The sequence below is a fragment of the Seriola lalandi genome, unplaced genomic scaffold (genome assembly GCF_002814215.2).
Source record: "Seriola lalandi dorsalis isolate HSWRI2012SDOR001 ecotype SW California unplaced genomic scaffold, Sedor1 jcf7180002054722, whole genome shotgun sequence".
NCBI lineage: Eukaryota > Metazoa > Chordata > Actinopteri > Carangiformes > Carangidae > Seriola > Seriola lalandi.
In genome coordinates this window covers 603951-616051 of record NW_019525275.1, presented here as the reverse complement: position 1 = coordinate 616051, position 12101 = coordinate 603951, and the positions used below count along the sequence as shown (strand labels likewise).

The window sequence follows — 12101 nt, the reverse complement described above, 5'->3', positions numbered from 1 at the left end:
ACACTTCTATTTTTGGTGTCTATATTCATATTCATTTTATTAAGTTTAAGTAGTGAAAAATAAATCTGCTTGATCAGGACGGTGTGGCTGTGATCAGATTTGACTGACAGAGCTGGAAACATGACACAACAGATTTTGAGTCAGATATTTCTAAATCTGGATGTTAAGTGAAAAAAACATGTTTTTCTTGTTGATTGTTTGAGCCAAACCCTTTTAGCCACGCTGTTGCAAGAAGTTTGGACACGTAACAACCATATGTGTTGTACTTACCTTAAACCTGCAGTAACCGTTTGTTTTTGTGTTTGTCTGTTTTGGGCCACACAAAGTTGTGAGCCAGGCAGCTAAACACCGAGCTGAAACTCACTTTAACGATCCATGCAGCCGAGGGGAGCTGCACATTCAGGTGATAATCCCCTGTAGGAAACTTTTCATACCGTCACATTTGATATATTATTATTATAGTAGAGAGTATATGACGTAGTGACAGACCTGAGAGGTCACAGCAGCTTCACGTTCTGTGACCGGACTCAATGTGTCAGCTTTAGAGAACAGATGAATTAATTAAAGGACTCAAACTCGTGTTTGTCTTTTACCAATCTCCCCCCTTTTTTGCTTAGAAATGAAGAGCAGAGTGATACAGCAAGTCTCAGTGTCATCAAGTCTCAGCTCAGCTGGAATCTGAACAGTCATAAACATGCAGCTTCTTTTAATGTTCGCAGAATAATAGTTTTATTTGTGACTGAATTCATGTTATGAACTGATTTTCTTAATCTGACACTGCAGGCTGCTGTCTGTGAAAAACAAAGCAAGAAATTCAAAGAACATTAAAAGTTGATGGGAAAACATTCTGACTGTGTCAAAAACATACTTATCAAATCAACATGAATCTTTTTTGTTTAATACTAAACACACACAATAATGTGAAAACTACAGTTTGAGCTTTTAGGAGGAGCTAAGTGCCAAACCCATTTCTTCATGAGCTTGTTGTTTGCCTTGAAATTGTTCGAGCCTCTTTCTAAAAACACAAACTGTATTTTTTTTAAATTTCAGTTTGTGTACGGATCAAACAAATGAAATACAATGTTAATCTGAGCTAAGATTTTAAAGGAAATATATAATTGAAGCAATTCTGGCGTCCAGACTCTTGATCAAGAATCATTTTGGAGAGTTACACCTTGTCGTCCAGTCCAAATCACCATGGAAACAACCTGCAAAGACAACGTTTCCCTCCATTTCAATAATTGTAGTTTTTTTTTGAGAAATGATTCCCAAAATATTTTTTGTTTTCATAGACGAAAAAAACAATTGCCCTTAAAGCATTGAAAGGTTTGAAAATAGCGACTGCACCTTCACTGGCGCTCAGTCACCTGCACTCTCCTGTCTTACCTAAGCGCTCCAGGCCATGATGATGATGGCTGAGTTTTCATCTTCATGTTCAGATGTGGCAGCTCTGCGTGTTCTAGCATTCGGGCTGCAGCTCTACGTTAAAGAGACAGGGATCCAGTTTTAGGGTTCAGTCAGTCCCTGATATTTATGGACTGAAACTGACGAATGAAAATATTGAGGTTAATGTGCCGATATCCTTAAATCTGACCATTTTAGAGACATTAGAGACGTGGCTTGTCTACATACTTCTGGCCATTTAGTGTATCAAAGGTGGCCGACGCTGACAGATCATGTTATCAATGAAAGCACAGATCTGAAAACTGATGTTCTGGTTTCGTACTTGCAGGATTGGGGGCGTCTTGCGTGTATTTGTGTCGGTGTGAGGGTCTTTGGGGACGTACCGGGGCGCAGGTCTTGTTCTGTTTGAGACACAGGTTCAGTTTGCAGTGCAGGTAAACGTTTCCTTGCTTCCCGCTGAACTGGAACATGTTGAAGGAGAAGTAGTTGTACGTTCCCTCTCCATTGCTCTGCACCGTCACCGTTTGGTCAGCAGGGTTCGCACAGCTGCTCAGAAACAGGAAAAGCGAAACCACACGTCACCAGGTGCGGTCGTCGCACCAAACAGCAGATGACAGAGCGGAAAAAACAAACAAAGACACGAGTTTCATTCTGTGCTTTTTGGCCCAGTTACTGACAAAACTAATATTTTCTACAGCTAATAAAAAGATCTACGCACTTGCTTGTTCTGGGGCTTTTGGTTGTATCACATGGTCTTCCTCAGCAGACAGTCATTGTGAAAATGTACGTTTTTGTTTTCTCCAAACTGTTTTAACATCTATAGAAACAGGGCAAGCTCCATCTGCTGATGAAGACCAGGTGATTGAGTCGAAGGCTCCAGAACAAGTGACTAAGGGACCGTAGAAAGAGTCTGGCACTTAACTCCCCATACAACACTTTTGAGGTGCTGGTAGGAAGATCTTGTTACCTCTGCACAGAGCCAGGCTAGCTGCTTCCCTGTTTCCAGTCTTTCTGTTAAGCTAAGTTAGCTAGCTGGATGTAGCTTCATACTTACTGTAAGGACATGAGAGTGATATCTTTGCATGTAAGTCTTGGTAAGGAAACAAACAAGCATCTCCTAAAATGTGGAACTTTTCCTTGAACAAATTTGGATACTTGAACCAGATCCAGATTTCGGAGTCCAGCCCTCATCAGCAGTACGGCCTGCTGCGTTCAGGGACCAAATCCTTTAACTAACAGCAGCAGCATGATTTTGAGGCTCTATAAATACAGCTGGCTTCACTGGAAACTCCACATTAACAGACTGTGCAACCACGTCTGTGTGTCTCTCACCCATTGATGATGAGGTCGTATCTCAGACTCGAGTTTGCTGTTGGGTCGTCGGTGGCGAAGCAGGAGTGCGTCACCAGAGCGATCTCTTTATCATCCAGGCCGCCCGTCTTCAGCTCGTACCAGACCTTCTGGTTCAGTTTGAGCTCGGTGTTCGAAGTCACAGTCTGTGTCCGGCCGGGGTCGGTGTAGGCCTTCATGGTCAGAGTGTAGTTCCACACTCCAGTTATCACGTACTCGTACGAACCACTGGGGAACAAACAAACACACAAACACACTTCATCTCTCTTACACTCACAAATTACAGACACCTCTGAACGTCTAGAACTACAGACAATACTTCCTGCATTTACAGAGTAAGAGTACGTCCAGCTGATGTTTTGATCGTCTTTATGTTAATAATCCATATCACTGAAAGAACGTTTTATTTTAGAAAATCAGTTTGATCATTTGCATTTTGATTTACATCAATTCTTTTCATTTTAACACCCAAATGGTCTTTGATGTTTTATTTTATCATTTAGGATCATTAAAATGTTGGTTCACATGAAGATCTGAAATTCTAGTGAACTACAAACAGCAGTTGTAAATTTACACCTCTAATTTGGGATTATTGCAGTATTATATATGATGATTCATTATATATCATATATTCCTACCCACAGAGACTGGGCAAATCTTTACATTTGAAAAGCTGGAACATGAAATATTTAGTATTTTTTTTACCTGAGCAATGGCATAAATGATTATTAAAATTGTTGACAGCAGTAGCTGAATTATTTTTCTGTCAGAGGATTAATTAACCAATGGGGTAGTTTAATCTGTGTCTGTGATCTTGTATTCTATAAGATTTGTATGTTTTGAATGTAAAATCTTAATTTGTAAAGTAACTGGTAAAGCTGTGAAGTGAAAAGTATTTCTCTTTGAATATGAAAGGCTGAGTGTTACTCTCCACACACTTGTTGGTGCCTCCTATGATTTTGATGCCCACTGAGAAATCGATGTCTATATCTGGTATGATAAAGGGACAGGTGATATCCGCCAACTGTTCTTTGGTGGTCTCCAGGATGACGCCATTCTTGTTGATAATCTGGCTTTTGTTGTTCATCTGCAACGTCACACGGAGTCAGACGCTGTTACTGCAGAAAACCCACCGAGTTCATTCATCTGTAGCTTCTGCTTGTTACCTACCCTGATCATCATCCCACAGGGGTTGATTTTGGTGTCGAAGCTTAAGGTCACCATGTGGGTTACGTTGTCCATCTGACCCCTGCAGGTGTTGTCGTACAGGTGTAAGTCAGAGTAGTGAATGCCTTTGTCTTGAAGGAGACAACCAACCAGAGTGACTGACAGAGAGGACTTATTGCAGACCACACCGTCACCTGAAAAACAGGACACGGACAGTAAAGCAGACATGTAACATGTTGAGTTTTCAGTTTAGAGACAGGAAATGTGGTGAGGTGAGAAAGATGGATATCCGACTGGGAATCGAACAGTGAACTTTGTGGTTAAGTGGTAATTACTATCAGATGCTAATTAGCTTTGGGTTCTGCGGCAGAAATGAGAAAACCTCACTCAAAATCTGTTGTGTGATGTTTAGATATGGAAAACAGTCAATCTAATATACAGTATATATATATTCATGTTTTTTTAATTTAAAGGAGCTATTTGTAAGTTTTCTCTGCCGCCGAATGTCGTTTCTTGCTGAGAGCAGGCGATGGTTATTATTGCTTGACAAGAACTTCGGCAATCATTGTATTTAAAGACAAGAGGCTATAACATTTCCTCTGAGCAGCCATATGTCTTCGGGGCACTGGGGGCTACAGTGAGTCGCTATCGGAAAGTGACGATACAGGCCGGGGCTAGCTGGTTAGCATGCTAACTTCAGAAGATAAGAGAGATGAGAGACTAGAGTTAACATTGGCATTGCTTTCCACCTCTGGAGACAGCTCTTGGCGAGTAAAGGAATGAAGTTTTCTTCTAGACTCATAAGAAAACAACTGTTAATGCTAAAGTTAGCTATGTAGCACTAGCAAAACTTACAAATAGCTCCTTTAACAGTCAGTTGTAGGTCTGATAATGTCTGTACTGTGACTTTGTTGTGTTACAGCTTATGGCGACCAGACATCTAGCATTGTGCTTGTTTTGGCCAACAGAGGTGGCTGGCTGCGAGCTATAGAAGTGAAGCTAAAACCAATCATAACAAAATAGAGTCATCAAAATAGAGTTATCCAATCAGATTTTTCTTTTGTTTTGTAGTTGTTGTAGTCGCTAGACAGAGAAAAGGTTAGCTGGCTCACTCGTTGGTTAGGAGGCAGTAAACTAACAAAAACAACTACTTACTTAAAACAAACTTCATGACTGCTTCAAAGGAAGGGAGTTGTCATTTTATCAGCTGGCCTTCACAATAATTTATTACAATACAACAGTTACCATAGTCAGAATACATGAGTGTCCCCTGTTTTATATCATATGTAAAAACATTGGGTATTTCAATGATATATTGACCTCTGAACTGGAAATGTCCCCGGGGTTCATCTCAGATATCTGGTCACCTTATCGCTGCTGTCTTACCTAAAGTGTTTTGAGATCTATATGTGGAGGCAAAGATGGCCCGACAGTGACAGCGGGTTCCACCACTGATGCTGTTCTCGCCGCAGAACTCATGAGCGCTGCAGAACCGGTCCTGACAGTAGGCCTGAGGGCCGCCGGCTGCGGACAGAGACAGGGATGTTAACAGATTTGCTTAGAAACCAATATAAATATCCTCAGTGTTTGTTTTGATTTGTGTACTTATGTGATCAAAATGGTGATTACCAAACACAATTTCTCTGCAGTGGTGATAGTTCCCCCTTTATTGGCTTTGTTAAAGACGGATGATGTTGATAATGAAATTTAAATGGCGCTGTATCTGTGACTAGGCACTAAATATGATGTACAGGTTTGAACCAGGTGATGGGACAAATAAAACCAAAACTAAATCCCACTAGAGATAAAATATCAGTGCCGTGGCCACTTTGTTATAGACTTAAGTATCTCAACAACTGTTTCATCTGCAAAACTAACAATATTCCCATCAGCCTCAGCTGTGCTTTGTGTTTAGTGCTAATTGGTAACTGTTATCATACAAACACTGTAAAAACTAAAAAACTAAAATGGTGAACATCACTAACGTTATATGTAGTAAAGATCCCATTTTTCCTCTTCCCTTCTTCACCTACATCACTTCCTTTCCTTATCACTGATTGGCTCTTTTTTTCACGCTCCACCTCATTTACCTGATTCAGTTCACCTGGGCACTACAAGAATATTTAAGGGCTTCACGCCACTCATTCTCTCTTTTTCCACCGTCAAATGGGGTCAGCAGTTTCTGGTAGAAGAAGTTTGTTGTTAGTCTCTGAGAACTTTCTTTATCCTTATTTCTTTAAGAAGAACATAATGAGACTACTTTGATTTGTTGTGTTAAATTTAATCTTTACTCTCTAACCAGCAGCCAAAGTGTGTTTTCCCTTCCATGTTTGAAACAATTATCTGAGAATAAACCTTTGTTGAATAGGATTGATCTTCTCATGCATCCTGACCCGATGCCCATGGTGATAGTTAACTTTTTCAGAACCTCCAACTTAACATTGTACCTGCTAAAACATTCAGCCTCACAGAGCCACTTGCACAGTTGTAGAATCTAAGACTTTGTTGTAACATTGAGGTAGGACAGTCTTACAGCAGCTGGCCTTCGACCTCCAGCCCTCCATTGTGTCATTGCTGTACAGGCTGCAGGCTCTGGCATAAGCCTCCAGAAACTGACAGTTAAGACTGTCCACCGCAGAATATTTGCACAAAGTGTTGGCGCAGGCAGTAGCGTAGGGTTGTGGGTCGATGTGGGTGTGGCAGGCGGTGAAAAACGCCTCCTTCAGGAGATTACAGCTGTGTCAGTGAGGCAGAGAGGGAAAGAGGGAGATGGAATAATGAAGTCCAGGCGACATGGAAAGATAAGGAATATGTTGATCAGCACAGACTTCAAGATGAAGGTGTTTTCTGGACTCATTATGTTTTATTAAAGAATGTAATGTGTGCTCAGTGGAAGCTGCACTCATTCATGTTTATGTGAAGTATGGTGGCCCTGAGAGCTCAACGTACTGCAACGTACTGCAACACGTGGGGGTACCATGAAGGTGTAATCATAACCACAGTGACCCGGGTTTCGATTCTAACCCGTGGCCCTTTGCACCACATCATCCTCTCTCTCTCTCCCTGACTTTCCTGTCTTTCTCTGTGTGATGAAGTGATGAACCTGGCTGGGACGCACTTGTTTTTGAACAACAAGTCCCAGCTAGGTTCATCACTTTGTAGTGTCCCCTGGAAACACCTCCGTTGTGTTGTGGGACTGAATTTGCAGCGCGTTTATTTGCATGTGTTGTGATTTGTTTACATTGCATGTGTTGTCAAATGTATGAAGATGTTTTTTTAAGTTGCAGTGCATTGAGCTCTCAGGGCCACTGTAGTGATGGGCTTTCATCTGCATCTCTGAACCTCAGGAACCTTTAATCAGTGGCAGGAACGTTTCGTCTGCGTTCAGGTGTCTCTGCTCACCGTTCAGTCATGTCGTTGCAGTTGATTGTACTGTTAGCAGTGTCCTCGTACTGCGTCTCACAGCTAGGGGACAACAAACAGCAGATGATTAAGATTGTTCCCCTAATGCCCCATGAACAAACACAAAAAGCACCAAAACACCCAGCCGCTTTATACGAGGACCCCGCAGTCTGAAATCCGTCACCAGCAGTAGCAAGGCAGCAGTCAGTGGGGACGTTCGGCTCTTACCCTGAGGCACTGTGTTCAGAGAGCCTCACTTCATTCAAAGGCTGGCTGGAGTTGCCACATAAACCATACACAGATGGGACTTGTCCACTTGGTCCTGGACAGTTTCAGGAGACAATGAATCAGATCAATAGAGTAGCAGGACACTGTTTGCACACTGTGAATGTGCATCATGATACCAAACCACCAAAGAAGTAATGTGTGGAAGCATTTTGGATTTGACACCAGAGAGAATAAAATTGTGGAGACATGTAAAGCTGTTTGTCTCACAGTAACTTTAGCTTGTCATTGAAGTGATGCTGTAGAGGAACCGTAAACAACAATAAATCTAAAACATATTTTAAGATGGGCTATATGGATTTGAATTCATTTGAACTTTTTTTTTTTTTAATGACAGCGTTATTGTGGAGGAAAAACATAGCAAGCAGATGTCTCTTTATTAACAATTTTCAAAGTGGCTGCACATACCGATTGTGCAGCATCTGTATTGTTTTCTTCTTCTTGCCTCCCCGTTCTTTTTGACTTTAAAAGCTATGGTGTCTATCTAGTTGCCAGAGTGTTTTTCAAAGAGGTGGAAGAGCTTGGCGGTACCACTGACAAACATCTCTCCAACACCACAGTTCCCTCCCTCATCTATCTGTGAATTAGTGATCTGTACCTTTAATGTGTATCTGTACAGTGTAGCCATTGAAGAAGACGGTCATCGTGGTGTTCAAATGCGACACCTTGGCGGTCACTCCGGTCTGGTCCTTAGAGAGCTCCACACCATGAACCAGCTGAGCTGTGTCATTGAGCATCATTATTAAGTCGCCCAGCTAGAGGGAAGAACACAAGGCCTGATTAACCTTTGTGGGGGCCCAAAAAATGTTGTTGGGCCCCTGTTGACCTCCACTATACTTTACAAGACAGCTTCATTATTTACCCCAGCACCCTGAAACCAACCTGTACTCTAGAGGTGAAATGATTAGTTGAAGAAAATTAATTAGCAACAACAGTCAACCAAAATGTTGCTAGTTTTCTATAATAGTAAACTTCAGTTTTTAACATGTTAACACATGTTAATATGTTAACTCTGGTTTCAGAGAATAACAGATTTTTTTTTTTTGCTATTTTCTAAAATTTTATACATTGAACAAGATGTATTGTAGGTTTTCTGTGTATTAATTAATTGTCACAGAAAAAATGGAAGCAATTTAAACACTTTAAAACACAAGCTCAATAAAAGCACAAATAATTCAAGTCTTTTGCTTTTAAGTGCTAAACTGTCATGCTCACATAATTAGACTGTGTGTTTGAGCAGAACAGGTTTCCTGGGTGTCAGAGGCCTCATGATAAAGAAAGTCCATTCATTCCAGTGGAATAGCCGTGAATGTACAATGCGTTCAAAGAAGGTCAACGCTATGAATGAGTGTCTGAAATATACAACATTATCTTCGTTTTAATAAATTTTAACATCACAACTCTGTCTATGAAGACTTGTTCTTCTCTCCCCCTTTGGGTGGTTGTTCAAGCCACTATAAACACATTTGATTTTCATCGTCATCAGAAAAACTAGTTCTGAGAGACCGCAGACCAGCAGTTATACTGATATATTACAACTGTGGCACTAGGAAGCTCACCTGGACTCTCCCACCTTGTTCCAGATTAATCTGAACAGCTGGCTTGTCCAGTTGCAGGATCACACGGTCCAAAAAACTGACATCTTTACGCCGTCGTTCCTGGAAGGTCGCGTGCACTTGGAAATCTGGGAGTGATGTGGTCTTCATCAGAGTGTACGCACACCGATCCCGCACAGAGTTAAGCTGGCCGTGGACGTCGATGACAGTGGGGCCAGTTGCAGTGCATATGATGCACCTGGATGGAGACGGTTCAAGAACAAAACAACACTGTCAACATGAGGAGAGATTTGCTTTAAGCCAGAGTTTATGCAAGTGATACCAGTTAGATACGGCTCTGACAGTTACTTGTGTCTATGCATCTACCAAGAGTTTGGACTGTCCAACCTCCCTCCAGTCTCCATGTGGGTTCCTGAAGGCAGCCTCATCCAGGGGCTCCACAGTTTGATGAGGGACTTTGACTATTTCTCAGCCAGACAAGTTCACATTATATAGTTGAATCTCAGCTGCTCTTCACTCATACAAACCCACTCTCTTTTTGGGAGGCAGGGATTGTATGTCTTTGTTTGGTGAGATGATGACGATGAGATTTCATTTACATTAGTCACCTTTTCACAGCACTTTCTATCAGATGTAAAGCAAATTCACATCAAATATAAACATATTTATCATAAACATACTTACTGGTTGTCTCCCTGACAAAGCTCCATAGAGCTACAGGTACTAAAATGAAAGACTGTCGTCAGGTAGAGCAGCAGGTAGAGCATTCTGGATGAGGCCAGTCAGAGAGCTGAAGGAGACAGACTTAAAGTCAGGATGAACCAGTTTTGGACAAATACACTGAAAAGACTGGAGAATGCAGAATGCAGGACTTTTACATAAGGGTGTTTTTGCATTTTGTTATTATAACAATAACCTAAAACCAGTGATTTAGTATTGCACTTTCATAATGGTCAGGGGCAAGATGCTTCCATTTATTTGTAATTCCCTTTAATGGCTCAAGCTGTAAAGAAATGAGAGAATTTGTGCAAAAATCCAGGCACTTAAACGCACAAAAATAATTGAGTGACTGTGGAATGTAAAGTGTTTGGAGCTAAGTGCTCTTGGCGGAGCTCTAAATAAGCAACAAGGAGTACATGACCCTAAACAACAGTGGGATGATTAAAGGACTCTGTCTACAAAAGAAGTGCTTGCCAAAAAGTTGAATAGCATCTCAAAGCGGCCAGTGAGGAACTGCTTCTGATTGTTTTTGTAACTGGATATTCGTCATTCACTTCATTTAGTGACTAGCCAGTCATAGATAAATAAATAAAATAAATAACTTTGTTCACATTTTGTTGATAGATATGTTATACTGTATATATGATACAATATATATTAATTGAGTATGTTACATTATGTACACACACATGAGTATACTTTCACTTACTGTTGTCCATTATTAATATAATAAGTCAATGAGATCTTCTAATTATAAACAAACTCCCTTACTGAAATTTTCCAATTGTAAACAATCTTATTATTTTTCAAAATCTCAAAGGTTACATTATGTAGGTATACATCATTTAATGCAAACATATAATGTGCACCTATTATATATTGTATATTTTAAATGTCAAAGGATCAATCTCAAATTTAAACATTATGTTACTTAAATATCATAAGTAGTTTGATAAAATTACATACATTTGTTAAAAAAGACACTTATTATACAATGATAAATAATGTTAGTATATCCAAAAAATCTCATTGTAGAAAAAAGAATAATTAAAACCCATAATAATCACATAAATCAAAGATCACAAAAGGGAAGGAGAGCAGAAACATCATTTCACAGAGCAAATGCCAAATATCTAATAAGTTGACTCCTGTTTAGACATATTTAACTAAAATGTATTCTAAATGAATTGATCATCAGATGAAACACTTTCCATTACATTAAACTTAATATGGAGTTTACCTTTAAAGACGTGATGATCCCAGTTTTATGATGCTCTTATTGCCTTATTTGTGACTCTGGTGAAAGCATGAGCGTTAAAAGGTCAGTTGCAGTTCCAGTCTCTGTTTATTCCAAAGTGATTTCATGTTTTCCTTCGGCTGTCCCAATGTGTGTTTCAAAAAGCAGAAAAATAGTGACGTGCAGAGAAGAGTTGAAAGCATGTGTGTCTTACCCTCAGAAAGATGAAGTTTGATGCTGATGTCTCTTTTTTTTTGTCTCTCTGTCTTCAGGACTCTGCTCTGTCTCACACTATACGTCTCTATATTGTGTGTGTGTGTGTGTTTGTGTTTGTGTGACCTGTGTGACCTCTGAACTTGCTGATGCAATTTTTTCTCTTCCAACTGGTTCTGCCACATGTAATTAGTATGTCAGAATTTGCATTAGTTTGGGGCAGCAGCTATTTACTGTGGACTTTAAGTGCAGAACAAAGTTTTCACAAAACAGAAACAGAACAACAAAATAGAAAACACAGTGTTGTTTTTACATTTCTCAAATTCAACAAATACAGTATATTAATTAGTGAGCTTTTAATTAGTGTATTTTTTGTAAATTTTGCACAGAGCCAGACATAATAAATGATTTTGTAGTAACAATGTACCAAATGACAATGTGAAATGTGTTGATTATATGTTAATGTTGAGTTTGCAACTTGTTTCCACTGCCCCTAAGTGGACAAAAGAATCAGTTATTGCAAGTTTAAATCACAGACATGAGATTGTTATTGTTATTCCTATTTAAAGAAAAAGGAAGAAATATGTTTCCCAAATTGTTGACCTGTTCCGCTACTATATATTTTGTTGGTTATACTGGAAGGTGTTTCTAATAATTTGTTCACTCCAATAGCTTCAGCACCTGACCCTCCAAATGTGTTTTTCCACAACTGTTACAAGAGATAAAGAAGTTGTATGAGTTTCTATCAAATAAATAAATTAATTAAA

The 12101-nt window shown here is 39.8% G+C and overlaps 1 protein-coding gene across 1 annotated transcript; it reads right to left on the bottom strand.

The window, feature by feature from the left end:
- Positions 1–645: 645 nt before the first annotated feature.
- Positions 646–11181, bottom strand: LOC111668220 (alpha-tectorin-like). Its single transcript, XM_087178742.1, has 14 exons — positions 11125–11181; positions 9849–9954; positions 9168–9402; positions 8207–8363; positions 7552–7645; positions 7324–7386; positions 6447–6657; positions 5308–5431; positions 3925–4115; positions 3693–3841; positions 2737–2982; positions 1788–1950; positions 1387–1479; positions 646–1208 (listed from the first exon to the last, which is right to left on the bottom strand). The coding sequence occupies exons 2-13, from the start codon at positions 9929–9931 to the stop codon at positions 1387–1389; spliced, it is 1809 nt and encodes a 602-aa protein (XP_087034868.1). The 5' UTR covers positions 9932–9954; positions 11125–11181; the 3' UTR covers positions 646–1208.
- Between the last annotated feature and the right edge of the window lie 920 nt (positions 11182–12101).